Source organism: Nelumbo nucifera, chromosome 2, assembly GCF_055504915.1.
Source record: "Nelumbo nucifera cultivar China Antique chromosome 2, China Antique-T2T, whole genome shotgun sequence".
In the NCBI taxonomy this organism is placed as follows: domain Eukaryota; kingdom Viridiplantae; phylum Streptophyta; class Magnoliopsida; order Proteales; family Nelumbonaceae; genus Nelumbo; species Nelumbo nucifera.
In genome coordinates, this window is record NC_142650.1 from 106,972,180 (window position 1) to 106,994,425 (window position 22,246).

General features: G+C 48.4%; 1 protein-coding gene across 1 annotated transcript; it reads left to right on the forward strand.

Annotated features, from left to right (window-relative positions):
• Positions 1–14,259: 14,259 nt before the first annotated feature.
• LOC148802734 (uncharacterized) lies at positions 14,260–16,766 on the forward strand. Its single transcript, XM_088897045.1, has 2 exons — positions 14,260–14,688; positions 14,759–16,766. The coding sequence occupies exons 1-2, from the start codon at positions 14,661–14,663 to the stop codon at positions 15,136–15,138; spliced, it is 408 nt and encodes a 135-aa protein (XP_088753171.1). The 5' UTR covers positions 14,260–14,660; the 3' UTR covers positions 15,139–16,766.
• Positions 16,767–22,246: the final 5,480 nt, after the last annotated feature.

The window sequence follows — 22,246 nt, forward strand, 5'->3', positions numbered from 1 at the left end:
GCAGATTTTGCTGAATCTGATCCAAACCGGATCCGATTACAGCCTTATATATTAGTTATTGCCTTAGTTAAAGTTGTTGATTTCAACAAGCCCGCCTTAGTTTGTGATTTGGAACACACTACACATATATGCGAAGGCTGTTTTCCACAGGGGCCCACTATTAAGGGTATCCCTTATGTTCTTAAGAAGGTCGATTCCACATCAATCTCCGTCCATAGCCGCATACATGGAACATCTCTCGTTCGTGAATTTTGTTATATACTTATTGCTTTTTAATTTTATGGGGCTGCACATAGGAAATGCAAGTTGAGAATTTATTAAATTTTCAATTGGCCGAAACTTTAATTCGAGATTTATGATAGTTGAAATTCTTCAAGTCGGGCAACTTTACTTGCAGCCCTATAGCTAAGTGAAGGTGGAATTGAATCTCAGGTAGTCGAGTCCGGATCTCTTGTTCACGAGAATTCTGTTCATGTTTACTGTAGTCATACATGAAGAACATCTTATCCTCTTTATAGTATTATGTAGGGGAGATGTTCTCAATTCACGGGGGGATGTATTGTGGGTAGGCCTGGGCAAAATTCTCGTGGGCAGGAGATCCGGAATCCAAGTAGTCTCCCCTACAACCAGCCAAAGACCTTACCAATTACCAACTAGTCAGATGGCCCCCTTTTATGTTGTTGTTCATGAGGAAATGTTTCCAATGTGTGATTCGAATACCTTGTAGGTAGTTATAACTAGATCAGGTGTTGTCTCTATAGGTATGAAATGACCCAAATCAATTGGGTCCTGCATTTTGGCCAAGAAATGCAATGGTTTTTTCAATCCAGATTGTTGTTGCTCTGGTATGATCGATTTACCACCACAAAAAGAACAAATACCATCGAACAATCAAAACAGGCCAAAAGGATATGGATGATAATGGGGTGGGTTCAGGGAGGGTTTTGTAAATTCTAAACCCTACCTATATCCCTAAATGTCCCAAACCATACCTGCCCCAACACCCATAGTAGGTTGGACTTCAAGAATCTAAACCCTCCCTACACTTGAAAATGCAAGACTCTCTCCAATCTCACCCTCCCTGCATTCAAGCATAGGGCAGGTTGAGTTTAGAACCTACATCTAATTTCCTATTATATCTTATTATGTAAAAGTAATAAATAAATAAAATAATATAAATAAACAACAAAATTTCTAATTATTTGAATAATACATGTACAAGCACATAACTATCGATTATTTTTTATATAAAATTCAAAATATTATTGAATTTAACACCTAATACATAAAATATATATGCTTTCCAACAATTTATGGATTGGAAAGGGTCAAGTTTAACTTATTACCATACCCTATCCGTACGGGTTTTCCAACTCAATCCATGCTTCAAATCAAAAAAACCTGACCCAACGCCCAATATCAATAGGATAGAAATTGCCATCCCTACAAAAAGAATGGGTTATGGGTTTTTTTTTTTCACCTCAAATGCTTGATACGTGTTGTATTTGATGCCACAATCAATTTTCGTGCCATTGCAGCTGGTCTTTGTGTTTATTTGTTTGTTTTGTTTCAAAAAACAAAATTAGTATTTATTTTCTAAAATTGTAGGCTTCTAGGAACCGGAAAGGGAAGATTAAGGTCAAAAGCATTATTTGGTTGCGGAGGGTAATGACAAGAAATGGCCCTAATTTTATTCATAAGGGCGAGATTGGAGCCAAAGTGGAGTCAAAAATCAATATAAAAGATGGGATCTATGATCTATAACATATACTCTCCTCGTTGCCTCGTAGACCGCTGGCAATTTGTCGGATTTTGGTGGTTCTACCCGTCAAAAGATTATTCCTAGTTTGATTTGATCCGACCCATCAAAACCCTTCTTAGAACCTAGTTTTTTCCAGCAAGCCGGCTGCCAGAGATCAGCATCTGTCAAGCCAATGACGTCAGTCCAACCATAACTTACGGTTGCATGATCAAGATCAACGGAGCCGGGAGCGGGCTGCTGTCTGTGTCATAATGTTGGGTTGAAGTGTCATGAATCATGATCGACCAACCATGCCTCAAGCTTCATTAAGAGATTTACCTATTACGAGTAGAATGGTCACAGAGGCCCAAACCTCGAAAAAGGACTCATTGTTTAGCAATTCAAGAATCTAAACACTGCAGCAGCAGAGTCGCAATTGCTGTCTCTAGAAGTTGGAGGAACCCAAGAACTGAAGAACATGTTCATTTCTCCTTTGGATTATCAATCCAAAACATTGATTCTTGCATTGGGAGACTCATTGTCATTGGTTACTGCCTCAACTCTGCTTTACTTAATGCAACTTAGGATGGGTTCCCCAGAGACGCCCCACAGCCATCCCTCCAGTGAATTGAAAATCTCCTCGTGATAAATGACAAGCACCCAATGCACGGGATGGGCTGTGGGGCGCGCTCTGTCATATGTGTGGGAACCCATCCCGTCTCACTTAATGCTTGTTAGGCTGTATTAGATAATAGTTATTATGTTATTGAGAATTGTTGAAAAATGGGGTCTCTAAAAGTTGGAGGAGAAGTTTTGAGGTGTGTTTAAAAACAATGTCTTTAAAACGTTATTTGTCCCCACTCAGTTTTATTGAATTTGTTGTTGGGTAATAGACAAATCTATTCCCAAGATACAACAGAGTCTTGGGCAAGAATCTACAATCAGCAAAGTTGAAGAATTTCTGAAGAAACCTTCTGTGAGAATAACAGACCAGACTGAGAGAGAGAGAGAGAGAGAGAAAGTGATTTCAAAGTTGTGTATGAAATGTTTGATTCATGCTCCTTAAGTAGTTTCTGAAGAGATGAAAAAGAGAAAGGTGCTGATTCAGAGAAAGACACCTTGAACAGTCACAATTTCAAACATTGTGACTATTCAAAAGGTAATTAACAGTTAATGACTAAGAAGCACACTTAAGGTCTATTAATGCCTAGATTTCAATTCTTAGAACTTCTTAAAACCTCCCCAAAACACGCCGAACTATTCCATACCCTAGTAGACACCCACACCTAGATGTTGTCTACTGATGGAGGATGATTTGACCCGACTAACGAAACGGTGACACGTGGACCTGACTCAGCACAGGTAACAACTCAACATTGTGGCTCCGCACGAAGAAGTAATGAGCCCATAGAGTAGCTCGCTACGCCGTAGCTCGCAAGAGAAGGGGCTTGCCACAATGCGAGCTCCGGGTTCCCCGAGCTACCCCGAAAGGGATATTTCGAGGCAATTTTAGCTCACGAGCTAGGGAAACTAACTCGCCTAAGCCCCCAAACAAGTCATCTCGGGGACCAATTTTATCAAGGGTGATCCTGAAGCATCCCGAGCTCGCGGCCAAGTAGCTCGGGAACGAGCCGTATGAGCATTCCTCAGGAAGCTTCTATCTGACAGGCCGTACCGATCATACTGCGCCACTTTCCTTACTAACGGCGCAGTCCCTGTCTTTTTGACAGTCTGCGTCCACATCTCTCGACAGGCGGAGGCGTGCCTACCAATTTGGGGACGTGTCACTCACCCGGGCGAGAGGTACGTCACGACGGCCACCTACACAGCCCTGGCAGGTAACGGCTGTGATAGGAGCCCAGTGGCGGTTATGCCCAACCTGACACGAACACCCCTATAAAAGCCCTCACGGCAGAGGGGAAACTTCTTCTTGAACTTCTGATCTTTTGAATATAGTGGTAACGCGCTATCTGCACTCTTAGCCCTTTGCCTTTTCCTTGCTTCTACCGAGTACTGACTTAAGCATCGGAGTGTCCCAGCCGGGTAGACCCCCAAGGGATTCTTCTTCTTCTTCTTCTTCTTCTTCTTCTTCTTCTTCTTCTTCATCTCAAGTGTCTCTCAGGAGCCACGAGGGTGCCAGCTAGGAGTGATCGGATTGCGCTACATCATTTGGCACCGTCTGTGGGAAATGCTTCGAAAAGCCTTTCTCCAAACTTTCACATCTCTTTACTCTCTAGAAACCCAACACTCATGGCTTCCTCTAGAAACGTCGGACGAAGCACGGAAATGGATAACTCCAGAGAACAACCCCGGCTTCCTACTATCTGTATCGGACAGTTCACCGTCCCCCTCTCGGCGGACGGAATCCCCAGCTTGAATGTGCCTCTTGCAGTGGCACCTGTCATCACGCCACTCCCTGCTACAGTCAGAGCGACGTTCACCGAACCTTCGGTCGTGCCCCAGCAACTAGCCCGAACCAACTGGAGAACTTGATGCAGTGCATGCGAACCATACAGGCCCAAATGCAACAGTTCCAGCAACTTCAACTCTATCAACAACATGTGTTGCACCAGATCTCCTAGTATCACTATCAGCAGCAGTTTCCCCAGTTACCTCAACCTCAGCTTCAGCAATCACAACTTCCCCCTCGGCACCCCCAATCTCACAACGAGCTAGATCTCGCCGATAGGAGGAGCACCCATCTCGCCAAGGAGAGGCCCCCCAGAACCCTCCAAGGAGCCAGGCCTCCACCCATGGCAAACAAGAAAGACCAGCCGCCCCGACCTCGCCACGGGCAGTCAGGTCGAGACGACCTCAGCTTGCCAGGCCCACGTCGCCTCAGCCCTCAAGGCCTGGTACTCCGTTCCTGGAAAACCGATTCGAAGTCCTGGCCGCAGGTTCCAAGCAGGAGCCCTCTATCCGAAGCCATCACCAGAGGCCCGAGCTACTTACTACACACACCATTCCTAATAGTACAGTAGTGAGCAGCACGAATGCTGAGCCCACCAGGAAGCAGAGACGCCGTCGCCGAGCTCGCCGGTCTGCTACCCACGACCTACCCGAGCTCGGAGGCAAAGAAGAGGTAAGCTCGGGCAAGGTCAAAGCGCCCATTCTTTCAGTTCAATTCCCCTATCTCCCGAGCTACTGGCAGTCCCAATGCCTAAAGATTTCAAGCTCCCCCCTCTTGATAAGTACGATGGGTCGTTCGACCTAAATGATCACATAGATGCCTTCCAGTCGCAGATGCACCTAGCAAGAGCAAGTGAGTCATGCATGTGCGTGGCCTTCTCCACCACTTTCAGAGGAGTAGCCCACACATGGTACCGGAACCTGACGCCCGGATCAATAAGAAGTTGGGCGCAGTCCCACTTTGTTACCAGTAAGCGGTGCCCGCGAACTGAAGAGAGTCTCCTCAACATAGTGCAGAGAGAAGGAGAATCCATCCGGGGCTACGTCATGCGGTTCAACGATGCTTGCATGCAAATACCGCGCCTGGACCCTGTCGTGCGCCTTGCAGCAGCTAAGAAAGGCATGACGCACAAAGAGTTCAAATGGCACATGGTTGTCAACCAACCAGCGACCATAACTGAATTTCTTAAGCTCGTAGACAAGTTCATAGCCACCGAAGAGGAGATCAACCAAAAGGGCGAGAGCACGCCCAGAAAAAGGAAAAGGGAAGGAGAGCCTTCCAACCATGGGGATAGCCGAAAGATAAAGGATGTAGCTCGGGGGGCAAAGCTAGGTCAGTTGTTCTGAGCTCCTGCAGCGGACCAAATTGATTACACCCCACTGAACACGAAGCGGGCTGAAATCCTAATGGCAATCAAGGACGCTCCATATGTGAAGTGGCCACCCCGTTTGAGGGGAAATCCCAATGAAAGAAATAAGAATTTGTATTGTAGATTTCACAAAGATCACGGTCACAGCACCGAAAATTGTAAAAATCTCTGCGACGAGATTGAAGAACTCGTCCGTCGTGGATATTTAAGAAACTTTGTACAAAATAGCAATAATAATAATAATAAAGCAGGTCGGCAAGGGGAGCACAGTAAGGATGCTCCTGAGTCCAGCAGTAGGCCGGCCGAGCAGTCACAGAGGTAGTCTTCAGAAGAGAGGCCGGTTTGGGGCACCATCCACGTTATAGTGGGAGGTTCAATCGTCGCGGGTTGCACTTCAGCAGCAGCTCGGACGTCAGTTCGTGAAGCCACCCAGGAAGAACGGAATCCTCCGAAACGACTGAAGACAGAAGTGCCAATTTTATTCACAGAAGATTATGCGCGAGGGGTCCATTACCCCCACGATGACGCACTTGTGATAAAGCTAAGGATCAACGACTTCGAGGTCAGGCGCATACTCGTTGACTCGGGCAGCTCGGCAGACATCCTCTTCAAGGCTGCGTTCGACCAGCTTCAGTTGCAGAAAAGCGACTTGAGGCCTGCGGACACTCCTTTGGTGGGCTTCAGCGGAGAAGAAGTCCGGCCCCTTGGGAAAATAACAGTACCTATTGAAGTCGGCACATGGCCCTGCATAGTCAGACTCAACCATGACTTCTTGGTGGTCGCGACTCCCTCCCCGTACAATGCCATAATAGATCAGCCGATCACCCATATCCTGCAGGCGGTGGTCTCCACCTACCATTTGGCTATGAAGTTCCTTACAAACTTCGGTGTGGGGGTAGCGCGGGGCGACTAGCTCGAGTCCTGTAAGTGCTATGTCGCCGCCCTGAAGGGGAAGACCAAGGTGGCCGACGACCTTGAACTGGAACGGCCTACGGAGCAAGGCGAAGAACGAGCTGCACCCACAGAGGAAACAGTCGCAGTCCCGACCTCAACGGCAGACCCAGCTCGAACGCTTCAGATCGGTGCTTCCGTCCAGGAACCTCTACGATTCGAACTGGTAAGTTTCTTACTTCAAAATTTGGATATTTTTGCATGGTCCGCGGCAAAGATGCCCGGTATAGACCCCGACCTCATAACTCACAAGCTGAATACTGATCCTATTGTTAGGCCCGTTAGACAAAAGAAACGCAACCTAGCCCTGAAGCGGTGGAGAGCGGTCGACGAGGAGGTCGAGAAGCTCCTCGCAGCTGACTTCATAAGAGAAGTCCATTACCCGAGCTGGGTAGCCAACCTCGTCTTGGTAAAGAAGGTCAACGGCAAGTGGCGCATATGCGTCGACTACACCGACCTAAACCGGGCTTGCCCAAAAGACTTATTCCCGCTCCCCAGGATTGACCGCCTAGTGGACGCGACCTCAGGGCACGAGTTGCTAAGTTTCTTGGACGCCTATTCGGGCTATAACCAAATCAAGATGGACCCAACGGACGAAGAAAAGACTGCCTTCATCACGTAGTTCGGTCTATACTGTTACAAGGTTATGCCCTTCGGGTTGAAAAACGCAGGGGAAACCTTTCAAAGACTTGTAAATAAGTTGTTTGCGTCACTAATTGGCAGAAAAGGGGAATGCTATGTAGACGACATGGACATCAAAACTCAATTTTCACATGAATTAGTACAAGATTTGCATTCTGTCTTTGAAATTTTGCGTAAGTTTAATATGAGACTGAACCCAAACAAGTGTGTATTCGGTGTGACCTCGGGCAAGTTCCTAGGATACATCATTAATCGGCGCGGCATTGAAGCCAACCCGGATAAGGTTAAGGCCATCTTAGATATGAGACCACCCCGGAAGTTGAAGGAGGTTCAGAGATTGAATGGCTGCATAGCCACCCTGAGCCGCTTCATGTCCAAATCGGCGGACCGATGTCTATCGTTCTTTAAGGCAATTAAGAGCAAAGGGTTCAAGTGGACCCAAGACTGTCAATTCGCATTTGACGAGCTCAAGAAATACCTCGCTGGTGTGCCGATCTTAACCCGGCCCGAGGAGGGCGATGTTTTAGAACTGTACCTCTCGGCAAGCGACGAAGTGGTCAGTTCGGTACTAATAAAAGAAGTAGATCGGGTTCAACGACCCATCTATTATGTTAGCAAAGTATTACAGGGAGCAGAGACGAGATACCCAAAGATAGAAAAGCTAGCGTACGCACTGGTAATTGCCGCTCGGAAGCTCCGCCCGTACTTCCAGGCTCACACTGTTATCATTCTCACCGACAAACCTCTGAGGCAAGTCTTACTTAAGCCCGAGATCTCTGGTTGGTTGACGAAGTGGGTCGTTGAGCTCAGCGAGTACGACCTCCAGTACAAGCCGCCAACTGCCATTAAGGCCCAAGCCTTAGCAGATTTCATCGTCGAGTGCACATTCAGCTCCGAAGTCCCCAGGCCAGTTGAGCACGAGGCTCCCAGCTCGGGTGAGCCCGAAGCTCCCAGGCCGGTCGAGTTCGAGCCCCGTGATGTAGCAGCCAGTGTGGCATCTCTCCTAATTCGGCCAAGCGCGAGCTGGAATGAGGAGCCCTAGATCCTTCACGTTGATGGCTCCTCGAACCAACAGGGCAACAGAGCCGGAATAGTCCTGTACGACTCAAGTGGCATGAAACTGGAGTACGCACTACGCTTCGAGTTTGCGGCATCTAACAACGAAGCGGAGTACGAGGCGTTGATAGCTAGACTAGCTCTAGCCAGAGAAATAAAAGCCAAGCACATCGTTATCTGCAGCGACTCCTAGCTCGTGGTCAACCAGGTCATTGGTGAGTACGAAGCTCGCGAACCAACCATGATAGCCTATTTGACCAAAGTCAGAGAGGCCCTACTCAACTTCCAATCACACTTCATTAGGCAAATCCCAAGGTCGGAGAACGCTGAGGCCGACGCTCTGTCCAGACTAGCCAACGCTAGCGACATCACCATGAGAACCGTGTACATAGAGGACTTGCCTCGGCCTAGCATTCTCGGGGGGGGGGGGGGGGGGGGGGGGGGGGGGGCAGAGGAGGTCGCTCCCGTCGTTCAAGCAGAGCCAAGCTCGATTGACCCACTCGCGAGCTTCCTACTACACGGGACCCTCCCTGCAAATCGCAATGCAGCCAGAAGGGTGCAGTGCCAGGCATCCAAATATGTCATGATAGACGAACGGCTGTACAGGAGATCCTACACACTCCCCTATCTGCGTTGCTTGCGGCCTACCGAAGCCGAGCTCGTACTCCGTGACACTCATGAGGGGTTGTGCGGTGGGCACTTGGGGGGCAGGTCCCTTGCCCAAAAAGCACTTCGATAGGGGTATTATTGGCCAACAATGAAGGCAGATGCTATCGAGCTTGTTAGAAAATGTGACAAATGCCAGAGACATGCCAATATTCACCACCAACCCGCTGCCAACCTCAAGTATCTCACCAGCCTGTGGCCCTTTGCACTGTGGGGCATCGATTTACTCGGGCCATTCCCGTCAGCAACGGGTGGGAGGAAGTTTTTAGTAGTAGCAGTGGACTACTTCACCAAGTGGGTAGAAGCCGAACCCCTTGTAACGATCACAACCCGAAATGTCCAAAACTTCTTTTGGAAGAACATCGTGTGCCGCTTCGAATTACCTCGGGTATTGATTTCTGACAACGGCAAGCAGTTCGAGGATATCAAATTCCAAGACTGGTGCCAAGACATGGGAATCCGGCAGAATTTTACTTCAGTCGCACACCCTCAAGCAAATGGTCAGGCAGAAGTCACGAACAGAGCCATCCTCCGTGGACTAAAGGCACGACTGGACCGAGCTAAAGGACTATGGGTAGACGAGCTATCTAGTGTTCTATGGGCTTATCGAACCACAATGAAGACCGCCACAGGAGAGACTCCCTTCAACCTCACCTACGACACTGAGGTAGTCATCCCAGTTGAGATTGAGGTTCCCTCGCTATGACTAGAAGCATATGACGACAAGAAAAATGAAGACGAGCTACGTACCAACCTCAACCTACTTGATGAAGTAAGGGACCTCGCTTATATCAGGACCACAGCTTACCAACAAAGAGTAGCTCGGTACTATAATGCAAGGGTCAAGAGGCGGAACCTCCGCGTCAGTGACCTAGTCCTTCGTAAAGTTATGGTGCCTCAGCCCGGTGCTAGCAAGCTCGGACCGAGTTGGGAAGGACCCTACCGAGTGAAACGGGTGCTCGGGGAAGGAACATACGAGCTCAAAACCCTTGAGGGAAACAAGTACCTCGGGCATGGAATATTGTCAATTTGAGGCAATAGACCACGAGTTACTCTCAAAGCCTAAGGGCTGAAATGCCGAGCTAACGCAACCTCAGCGCAAGAAGACCCAGTCGCCTCTAGGGCATGGGCAAACTTCAAGGGCAGACCATAAGTCACCCCCTCAGCCCAAGGGCTAAAACACCGAGCTAACTAAGACCTCGGCACCATGGAAGACTTAGCCAATGCATCGACAAAAGCAAGGTATGAGACATTAGGGGCATAAGCAGCTCGGGTCTGAACCTTACGAAACATGGCTCATCTCGGTGCGTTGGTTGAACCAAGCAAGGTACAACCTACGAACACACAATCCGGGCACGCACGGTAACTACTTCGCGATATACTATGGAGACACCTTAAACGCTATGGGACAACTCGAGATGACGGTTACCGGAAAATCCTATTTTGAGTATGCAGCTCTAATAGCTCGAGTGACGAGATCGCATTAGCAAAAATAAGAAAGCACGCCATACTTATCAAAAGAAGAAATTTCATCGCCACTCTAAAAAAAAAAGGGAAATAAAGAAAGGGCACGACTGCCCAAAAAGATCTTTAAAGACCGGGTTCTAGCTCCTGGGAACCACCAGTGATCAGTCAGAAGAACAGAAAGGCTGAGCCGCCAGCCTTAGGGGTCCACCTCGTCCTCATCCTCCGGGGAGTCAGGCTCTTCCTCCTCCGCTTGGTCCGCCATTTCGGGAGCCAGGCCCTTCATGGTGATGCCGTCAAGGTTGAGCCTAGAGAACTTCTTCCGGACCAACCAGCGGCAGAGCTTGAATCCGGAGCGGTACGAGCTCGAGCCATACTCCACTTGGAGGTCATGATACTCCTTGGAGTCCCTGAAGTCCCAGACTACCTTCTCCCGCTTGGCCTCCACCATGGAGTCGAAGTTCCGAGTTTGGTCCAGAAGTGTAGAGTCCAAGTCCTGAACCTGTTGGCGAAGGAGCTCCCTCTCCGCAGCCACCCTCGACGACTTCCCTGTAGCGCGCACTCTCTTCGAAAAGCTTGGCGATCTGCACCTCCTGGTCACGAACGAGCAGCTCCTGGGCGTCGCTCCCCTTGCGAGTGTGAAGGAGCTCACCTCGGGCCTGATCGAGCTCGCCCTAGAGCTTCTGAGCGAGGGTCCTCTGATTACGAGCGTCACCGAAGTGGATGTTAGTTTGGAGGGCCATGGCGTGGATGGCGGTGTTCATCTGCCGAACGAGAGAGTAAGGTTAGAAAACAGCAAAGGAAAAGAAAAGATGAGAGGGAAAGAAGGACTACTTACCACCATGCAGTGGGAGGCGGCAAGCACGGCGAGCGCTTTGGGTTCCATATTCCCCCAGTGAGCGACCTCATCGTTGTTGACCGCCTTCCGGCTCCTCCGGCGGGCCACGAGGTAGTCGTTCACCACTTCCCAGTTCCCCACCGGAAATGGGGGGTAAGGGAATGGTTGGAGGGGGTTACTGGGAGCTACCCCCTACTGAGGGAGCTCGTCCCCCCCGGCACCGGCCCCACTAGTCCCCTCGGGCAGAGGCGTCGGTATCTTAGGCGGAGGAGAGGACAAAACTGGAGCAACAGTACCAAACTCAGCGCCCCCTGAGGGGAAGTCCGGTCGGGGCGCAACTTCTTCACTTTGCGCCTCTGGTTGCTCGAGAGAAGACTGCACGAGTTGATGCCTAACATGATGGCTGCCAAGAAGAAATCAATGTTAGTTCGGTAAGAATAAATCATGTGTCAAGGCAAAAAACTACGCGACCTAAAAGGACAACCTACCCGAGCTCAGGCCGACCTGCACGAGCTTCTCCTCGGCCAAGTAGTCCGAATAGAGGAAGCCTACCGATGCCCAGGACAACATCGTTTTCCGGATTTCGAGGTCAAGCTCGGCCCCAGGATCTTGGATGGCACCCCTCCAAGAAGTTGGGAAGGGCCATCCCTCGGGATTACGAACTACAAAGTAATCCCGCTTCCAAGCAGGAATCTTATTCGGAAGCTCATACAAGAGCTTATAGCCGCGGCGGGGAGAGAGGTAGTAAAAGCGCCTCTCCGGTGGAACCCCGGGAGCGGCATTCTTTATACAGAGAATAGAAACAAAAATTTCAAGGTCCAAGGGAAGGCAATACTCATAGCATAAAGATATAGTCCCAACCATATTCCGAATGGCATTGGGGTGGAGCTGGTCTATGGTGATGTTAAAATGGTTTAGCACCTCCACTATCAAGGGGTGTAGGGGGAAACGCAAGCTAGCCTCGAGCTATTCCTGAAAGATGACTATTTCATTGGGACCATGCTCCCAAGGGAAGTTGCTAGTGGGAAGACTGTAGGTCAGGTCCCTAGGGAGGCGAAAGTAGCGAATTAGAGACCTAAGTCTCTCTGTCGTCATAGAGGAAGGGCCAAAAGTGTCAGGCTCCCTCCCCCAAGAGGTAGACGCTACATCACTGGAGGCCTCCCAAGCCTCCGGGACCTGTTCCCAACCTCCTCCCGAGCTCGAGAGAGCATCATCGTCCTGGTTATCGCCCCTGTGGTAGGCATGGTACGGGTACCTAGACATGGTTGACAGCGACTGGGACTCACCAGAAGAGATGAAATGAAGTAAACTAAGGAACTCTGGGCAGATTAGATGAGTGTGCGACCTCAGAATCCGAAGACAGCAAGATGGCGTAAAAGAAAGTGAGACCTAGAGGGCCCTCCTATTTATGGCCTCCACACCCCTGAATCGACGGCCCAAATCAAAACAGATCCAACGGTAAACAGGCGTACTAACCGCCCACCTTCTGAAAACCGAAAGTGATTGGCGGCACGTCTTTTGCGATTAAGGTAATGACGGCCGCACGATGCCCAGAGTTAAGAGCCACTTCAGCACGTTTTCGGAATCCGAAAAGTCAGAAAATCTCCTAATTCCCACGAATGCATTTAATGTGAGTGGTCAATCAAGTTTGAATTTCGATCAAATCAGCCCATCGCACTTCATGAACTCCTCGCGCTAAGGTTACACTCTCACCTCAAGGAGTGGGGGGCAATTGATGGAGGATGATTTGACCCGACCTACGAAACGGGGACACGTGGACCTGACTCAGGACAGGTAACAACTCAACATCGTGGCTCCGCACAAAGAAGCAGTGAGCCCATAGAGCAGCTCGCTACGCTGTAGCTCGCAAGAGAAGGAGCTTGCCACAACGCGAGCTCTGGGTTCCCCGAGCTACCCCGAAAGGGATATTCCGAGGCAATTTTAGCTCGCAAGCTAGGAAAACTAGCTCGCCCGAGCCCCCAAACAAGTCATCCTGGGGACCAATTTTATCAAGGGTGATCCTAAAGCATCCCGAGCTCGCGGCCAAGTAGCTCAGGAACGATCCGTATGAGCACTCCTCAGGAAGCTTCTATCTGACAGGCCGTACCGATCAGACTGCGCCACTTTCCTTATTGATGGCGCAGTTCCTGTCTTTTTGATAGTCTGCGTCCACGTCTCTCGGTAGGCGGAGGCGTGCCTGCCAATTTGGGGGCGTGTCACTCACCCGGGCGAGAGGTACGTCACGACGGCCACCTGCGCAGCCCTGGCAGGTAACGGCTGTGACAGGAGTCCAGTGGCAGTTATGCCCAACCTGACACAAACACCCCTATAAAATCCCTCACGGCATAGGGGAAACTTCTTCTTGAATTTCTGATCTTTTGAATATAGTGGTAGCATGCTATCTGCACTCTTAGCCCTTTGCCTTTTCCTTGCTTATATCGAGTACTGACTTAAGCATCGGAGTGTCTCCGCCAGGCAGACCCCCAAGGGATTCTTCTTCTTCTTCTTCATCTCAGGTGTCTCTCAGGAGCCACGAGGGTGCCAACTAGGAGTGACCGGATTGCGCTACATCATCTACGATTAAAAGGAACAATCTCAAATAGGCCAAGATCAAATTTCGGGTCATTTTTCAGTGAACATGATCTGCCATAATCTCTTCGATCCCTTCATTTATGTGCCGGAATATAGAGAGATTTGATAGGGAAGTGGAAGATACTTTTTTGTATATGATAATCAAAGGAAGTGGGAAAGCTGCAGTAATTCTTTGGAAAAGCCCGGTTCTCTTTGTCTTCGAGCTTTCATTCCTCAATCCACTGATTCGTTCCTTCATATACCTTCCCACGAATAGATAGAGACAAATGGGAATAACCGAACATGTCTACAAAATGCATCTCTGCACAAACCTCTCAACGTCCCGACTCGATCTGGGCCATTATAAGCTGTCATTCAAAAGGGCAAAACTCTTGTCACGACCAACGCTCCCAATCCGTGAACTCCTTCAACAGCCGCTCCCTGAAAGAGCCTCTCGATATGCATAACGCATTGCCCTTGTATGATAAGCCGTCTACTACATAGCACGGCCTAAAACCGGCTTCGATTCCCACTCACGGTGACCAACCCAACCGGCTCCGCTCGGGCAAGAACAAGTCTCTCGATTTTCTCTTTCGGGAGCAGAGTAGTCAAAGCTCCTCGCTTTTGTTCAATTATAAATAAATAACCACTTTGATGGAGATTTGTAGCATCATTCAAGTAAATTCAGAATGGGATCGTAGAAACATGAGCTTGTGATATAGCTACACCTAATTCCGGACCGGTTAATGCAAGAACTATAAATAAAGGACCAGGATCTCCTATGAAATACAAAATATCATTCATACATAGCATAGTCCAAGCGGACCCACTTAAAATCTTTACCGAACTATGACCGGCCATCATATTAGCGCGAGTTGAGCTCCGGCTTCCGGAGTTGCTCACTCTCGACTGGTGGGGGCGTCTCGCTTTTTCACCGGTTAGAGAGTTGAAGATGCCCACCTTGAGCCTTCCCGTCAAAGGTAAGGCTTTAAGAGTTCTATATTTTTTAAGATTTTGCGCTCTCTTTGTACTACTTTTGTGTCTTTGCAGAGCCTCTAGCAGTGACAATTGCAATGGTTGTCCCGGTGCCGGCTCTTCCAGCTTCGTTTCCTGAAGCTACTGCTTCTTCTGTTGAGATTCAAGAGTTGCGTGATGAAGAGATGCGAGGTTCGGACTCCTCTCCGCCTGACACTTCTGGTGGTGCAGCATTGTCAGTCGAACCTCAGACCTCGGTAGGGGTTCAACTCCTAGAGCCTGTCCCCGTATCGTCTTCGTCCTCCGACGTTGGCGTTGCTTCAGACAAGGTTCACGAGTCGCGAGACGAGGAGATGCCTGACATTACTTCATCCGCTATTGATGACGAGACGTCGAGTCTGGCTATCAACGCAGATCCGACAATATTAGGTGCCGCTATTCAGAGGGGTAGCTAGCCTTCTACCTTTTCCCCTTCTATATATTCTTCTATCTATCCATCTATTATCTTATCTTTCTTCGGCCTTGTAAGACATCCACGATGGAGCACCCGCCTAATAGCTGAACCTATTTTTGCGGATTTTTCTCATTAAGTTTTTGGCCTATTTTTAAACCTTGGGAGCCACACATGCCATTGTGAACCTGCCACATAATCTTATCAGCCTCAACTTCTCCAACACATCTTAGCAGCAAACCATCAAAACCCCGGCGGTACAGAACATCATCAATCAATACATAGCGCAATACCTTCTATCTGATTGGCCTTGGAGCATCCGAAGAAGGGTTCTTGAAGTACTGGATTATGGGGTTTCGCCAATCATCTTCAAGCCTTCCTGTTCCATTAGCACATTCTAAGATTCGGATGACTCAGCGTCAGGAAAAGCCCTTGCCTTGATTGAATTTGGCCTCGCTGCGCCCTAAATCAATCAAAAAGCTTATTGCTTTGATTCATTCCATTTCATTTGGGCGAGAGGGAGGCTGTGAGTCACCTGGGCTACGGATTTGTCGGTTGGTTGATTCTCGAAATCACCTCTTGAGAAAAAAAAAAGCCCTAGGATCCCGACCCACAAATGAATAGGAAGCGGGGCGAGGGTCTTTCATTAAAGGGGGGAAAGAGGGGTCGGGCTTTGTTCTGGGGGGGCCGCCTTGCGCAGCTTTGGAAAGGAGAGAATTTCATGAACGCGAGGTGCAGGATACCAGACCGAGAAACCCGGGCAACCACTCCCCTATGTGCCGATTGCTAGCGCATCCAGGGCCCCGGCGCCCAGCTCAGCTGGAGAGGCCTAGCCTGATCTAAGAAGTGCTAATTTGGTTCGGATAGACTTCATTCAAGAACGCCGCCGCCCCTGGAATCAATAAGAAAACAAGTGCTAAGTTTCAGATCAGTGAATAAACCGAAACGAAAGAAGAGACATTTCTCGCTCGGCACCCAAAGCGCACTATGCTCCGCTTCAACAAATGAGAGTTCTCGGTGGGTTGATTAGATAGGATAGAGCTTGAGCGACAGATGAGGAAGGTGATTCAGTCAAGCCGGCAAGGGGAAGAGGAAATGATGCCGGTGAAGCTACCTGATCGTATCCAAACCACTGTACCTGAACGGCTCATCTCCGGTTAGGGAGGAACATGCCGAGCAGGCCTTAAAAACCTATTGAAGACCGAAACCACTATCGGGGCGTCAAATCTCGGGTCAGCGAGCCTACTTTCACAAGTGACTCCTTCACCTCGCCATTAAGCATCTTCAGCCATGCCAACAGAGTATCTATCTCGTGCCTTCATGGTGTCATCATGTGTGTCATGGGTGGGTTATATATGTTTCATGGTGTCATCATGTTTCATGTGTGTTGGGTGGATTATGTATGTTTCTTGTAGGGGGACTGTCAATGGCATTATTGTAATTATTTATATGAATTTTCACTATTTTGATGTTTTCTTTTGTCATTCTCCCAAAAGTTTAATGTACTCTTTGAGATGAGGTAGGTAGTCGAGTGAGTCACAAGCATGTAAAAATTAAGCACGAGATTCCCTCGACACTGCACTGTGTGCTTGTGCTTACCATTGATTAATGCAATACAAGTTGCCTTTTGTCTAATTTGTATGTCTTCTTATTGCCTTTTGTGTGTTATTGCTTGCATTTGTAGGTTTTCTCGACCCCATCGAGCGCCGCATGGGGCCTCGTCGATTAGCCCTATGACAGTTGGTATCAGAGTGAGTTGCTCTTCAACGCATGTGACCCTTGCATAGCAACACTAGTGGTGGCGCAATAAAGCACAAGGAACTCACCGACGAGATTCAGCAAGGCCTTGCCCATGCTAGAGAGACCAATGAGACTTTAGGCGATGAGGCCGTTATAGAGAAGTCTCCAAAGGGTCGCACATCCAAAGCAAGCAAGCACAAGTTAGTTAACAACCTTGCTGCCTTCGACACGCGCATCCTTCGTTGCGAAGTGACCGTTGGGGAGATGCGTGACCGAGTAAAAGAAATCCATCTGAACGTAGAAACAATTGAGAGCTCCATAGTGGAGCTAGAAGCCCGTTTAAAGGGCATTATGAACGAGGTCCAAGACGTCTTAAATGGCACCTTCAAAAGAGTCCTTGGCACAACATCCCAACAAGAAGGGAGTTCATCTCGATCCAACATCCAAGACCAGGTTGATGAGATGAGAGCTGAATAGATGGCCTTGAAAGTAGCCATGGCCGCTCCTACCAACCTTCAGACACAATTAGATGAACTAAGAGACATGACACTCCTCAAGAGATTAGTGGCCAGCACTCCAAGCCCCTCCACAACACTGGCCCCTACTCGTGTGAAGATTCGGGAGCCGACACCTTATGCTGGCTCCCGAGATGCTAGAGAACTTGACAACTTCTTATGGCAAATGGAATAATATTTCCTTGCTGCTGGCATTGATGATGACCTAACTCATATTTGTACAATGATCATGTATTTGACTGACATTGCTATGCTATGGTGGCGCAGGCGAAGCCAAGACATAGAACGGGGTACGTGCACCATTAAGACATGGGCTGATTTCAAGCGAGAACTAAAGCGGCAATTCTACTCAGAGAATGTGGAGTGTTTGGCGCGGAAGAAGTTGAAAGCACTCAAGCATGGGGACTCACTCCATGATTATGTCAAAGAGTTTTCATCCCCTACCTTGGAGATCACGGACATGTCCAACAAGGATCTACTATTCAACTTCATAGACGAACTGAAGCCATGGGCTGAACTAGAGCTCCAACACCGCAACGTGCAGGACCTCGCCACGGCAATGGCAGTGGCAGAGCAACTCAATGAGACGAGCTTGTCAAATGAAGAAGCCCCTAAGCCAGAAAGCCCGCGTGCCCCAAATTTGATTGGGGGAGCAAGTCATCCACGCCCTCTATATCACAACTCCAGTTTCAACAAACCAGCAAGATAAGACTATGGGAAGAAGCCACAAGGAGAGCAAGGCCCTCAGCACCAGTACAAGCCCAGAACCGCTAGGTCCCCACATTCTTACTTCCATTGTGGGGAGAATCACTTGATTCACAATTACCCAACCAAGAAGAAGATCAATGTCCTTGTCGCCAAGCTCAGTGATGACGAGCAAAGTGATGAGGAAAAGTATGTGCAGGCGCCAAGAGTGGGCGCCCTACAACTCTTCAATGCCATGGTGAAGAAAGAGGCCAATCATAGAAGGCCAAAGACAACCAAAAGGGGGCTGAAGTATGTAGACATCCTCCTCGGCAGGAAGCCGACTCAAGCCCTTGTTGATACAGGGGCCTCCCACAACTTCATATTGGTTGCCGAGGACAAGCGACTCAATCTGAACATTGTGAAAGAGACAGGGTGGCTCAAGGCCGTGAACTCTGAGGCCAAAGCGATTGAAGGCATGACTCATGGGGTTGATTTCCAAGTTGGGCTGTGGACAAGCAAGATTAATCTATCAGTGTACCCCTAGATGACTTCCAAGTTGTCTTGGGAATGGACTTCTTGACACAGGCGGAAGCAACACTCATGCCTCATATCATCTCTCTGTGCATCTTGGACGAGTGCTCCCCTTGCATGGTACCAGTTATGACTTCTACTAGGGTTCATGGGAAGCAAGTTTCTACACTACAACTTTTTCATGAAGAAGCCTTATTCGACGCCAACATGGAGGAAGTAGAGAAGTTCCCCACTCCACTAGCTGAAGAAGCCACCCCTAAAGCCAACCTCAACAACAGCAGGAAACAACAAGCCATCAAGCTATCTACACCACTCCAACAACAGAGTGTGTATGCGTCGACAACCGTCAAGCAAAGCAAAAGAGCCAAAGTCGTGTCCAAGTTCGCCCACACCTACTACCACAACCACCGGAGAGAGCGAGTGCCACCCAAGCCATTTAGGGACCACTTTCACACCATCCCTCGGACTGAATCACGTAGTAGCCCTGTGAGTCACCCTTTGGGAATAATTAATGGGAACCAACACCCCAACAATCCAAAACATCATTTTGACCCTTACCTGGCCCAAACCTTTCCTATGGCCAAGCTGAACCAGCCACTATCATACTTTGAGGCTGCCAGGAAAGGACTTAACCATAGGAAACCCCAATAGAACAAGATAACCCAACCATGCCATCCAAATCTACACCTTGGCCTTGGAGGACAGTCGGTTCGTGGAACAACAGGAGAACCTTCCTTCCGCACCAGCGACTCTAAGGGACCAACCGAAGCTAATCTCTGAGGACGTAGATCGAATTGAGTGGGGGAGACTATCACAAGTGACTCCTTCACCTCGCCATTAACTAGCTTCAGTCGTGCCAACAGAGTGCCTACCGCATGCCTTCTTGGTGTCATCATGTGTGTCATGGGTGGACTATGTATGTATCTTGTAAGGAGGGACTGCCAATGGCATTACTGTAATTACTTAGTATGAATTTCCATTCTTTTGATGTTTCCCTTGTCACTCCCCCAAAATCTTAACGTACTCTTTGAGGGGAGGTAGGTAGTCGAGTGAGTCATAAGCATGCAAAGGTTAAGACGAGATCCCCTCGACACTGAACTGTGTGCTTGTGCTTACCACTGATTAATGCACTACAAATTGTTTTTTGTCTAATTTGTGTGCATTCTTGTTGCCTTTTGTGTGTTGTTGCTTGCATTTGTAGGCTTTTTCGACCTCATCAAACGCCGCACAGGGCCTCGTTGATTAGCCCCATGACACTACGACATTACCATAGAGAAGTGAACCTACATCAAGCCCAAGGCGACAGGCAACCGAGTTTCTTACCACGTGTATTTGATAACCACTTCTCAAACCCATAAGAAGAGGGTAGACCAAAGGGAGAGACGTGGAGAGGAGAGGAGGGAATGTCCAGAAGTGAGGGTATTGACACTATGGAAGGAGGGAGCCGCGCACAACCATCGATCTTGATGGCCTAGTAGTCTTCGCGGGACTCTGGCCCAAATATATAGGAACGGATACAGAATCACCTTGATATTAAACTGGATCGAGCTCGGGATCTTCTTGGAAATCGAAAGATCTAAGATAGGCGGCCAACCTCCTGGAGAGAGCGATGTGCATGGACCAGGTGAGTAGGGATGCAGCTCCGTGGACCGCTCGTCGGGGCTGATAGGTGGTGGTATCACACCCTTCTCAAAGGAACCGTACGTGACACTCGCGTCATACGGCTCCATCCCGGAATCAGGACCTAAGCCCCGCGCGCTAGCGCAAAACCATTTTGATTAATAGAACAGGAGGAGGAGAAAACATTTCAATTAGTTCATGCCATTTTGAAGGGCAGTTTTGTTCCAGTTGAGAATTAAAAAGGTTGTTGACATCCCAAGAGAAGAACTTCAGGCGGGGCCCTCTGCCGTCAATATTGATTTTCTCCGAGGCCGAAATCGCAGGCTAAAAAGAGTAAAGAAAGCCGCGCTTTGGGATAAGGAGTCGACTCGATTGTTTGGATAGCTAATCGATAGGGCTCTCAAAGCAACCCAAATTACTAAATGGGCAATATGCTTTACACATGAAGATAAAACTGTGATCAACCAACTCACATGCTCGAAACCAAATTGATTTGGATGCTCCCGAGCATGGTAAGCGTAGTGCACGTAGTTAAGCGAGCGGAGCGAGCCAATAGGGACGAGATGGAGAGAATCATCCGCGCAGCGACAGGGACTATGTCAAATAAAGAAAGTAATAAAATGTTTGAAAATAACAAACACTTACGCTTACCTAAGGTAAGCTTAGCATTGGACCTCCCAACAACAACCCCAATTTTTCTTTCCCATAGCATACGCCCCTGACGGCTATTCGAAAAGCAACAGGGTTTGGCAAAGACGAGGTCGCTCTGCTTCGTAGACAAGGCTCATTCCGTACAGTCATTTCCATCTTTTTTCCGGCTAATATAATCGGAGAACAATACAGAAATCCGTCAACATGATGCCTCTTCGAAGAATTATTATTTTTTCATTCGAATTATGACTTCCATTTTCCTCCGGTATGCTGCTCCATCGTCTTCTATCCTGCGCCTAAGTAGTTGAAGGGGCCAAGTTGCATAATCGTTTTTGGCTCTCATTATACTTGGCTTGCTTGCACGACCGCCACTCCACTCCTCTTTTTGCTTGAAAAAGAAAATATTACTTCGTTCTCTGAGCTCCTAGGGAACAGATCCTACTCCCTAAGAAGAGTCATTAAGAGAATTCGTGCTGATTGCCTTACTTCGGGTACTTTTAAGGCTCACACTACTACAACAAGAGTCCGAGCGACTAGGAACAGGTTTCAACTTTCAATACAGAAAGAGATTCGTACTCTTTGCGCTTATTTACCAATTTGCTTATTAACAAACAAGTTGCATCCGGCTTTCTTGCTGCTCGGGCTTTGCAGCGCTTGCGGCGCCTTAGCGGGCCGAACCGCTCGATCTAGCGCGCGCAGTAGTTTTTCATCATGCTGCTAGCGCACGTAGGAAAACGGCTTCTGACTAGCGGGCGCCTGAACTTGCTCCTCCGTTTGCTGGTTTACCTATTATTAAAAAGAAAAGGTTCAATGTGAGTACCTCTGGAATGAATATGGAGTACGGTACTTGTGGCTTTCTACTTCCTCTCTCAAAATGAAAATGAAACTGATAGGAAAGCTCTTATGTGACTCTGGCTTTGAGTGTGATGGTGAAGTTGTTGCTATCCCTGTAAACGAAAGCCTAGAGGAATTTATTTTGTTGGGAGCCCTCAATACAGAGGGTGCTCGAGGATCTTCTCGCGAATCAAGGGCATTCGCCACTATTTCTGAATCTATTAAATAGAAATGCATGTTTTCTTCGAGACTATAAGAAGTTGGATTTAGATTCATTGATTTAGGTTTTGATATATAAATATATATTTATTTATATATTCGTAGTAGTACTGCTCCATGTTAAAGAGGAAAAGATTTCGTCAACCTAGCAAAGGCCTCTTCTATTGACTAGTTGTCTGGTTAGCCAGCCGGTAACACTGTTCTTTCCTCTCTTACTTGGCTAATAGTTGGCAATACCCTTCGCAAGTTACTAAAAGGGCGGCTTTCGGCTTTCTGACTACTGGTACTACTGGTCGGCAGACTACTGTAACTAAA

Bases quoted from the DNA above. Each gene is read 5' to 3' on its own strand.
- LOC148802734 (XM_088897045.1), top strand. From the start codon at position 14,661: ATGCCCACCTTGAGCCTTCCCGTCAAAG. The intron at 14,689-14,758 runs GTAAGGCTTTAA...GTGTCTTTGCAG, and splicing joins CTTGAGCCTTCCCGTCAAAG to AGCCTCTAGCAGTGACAATT.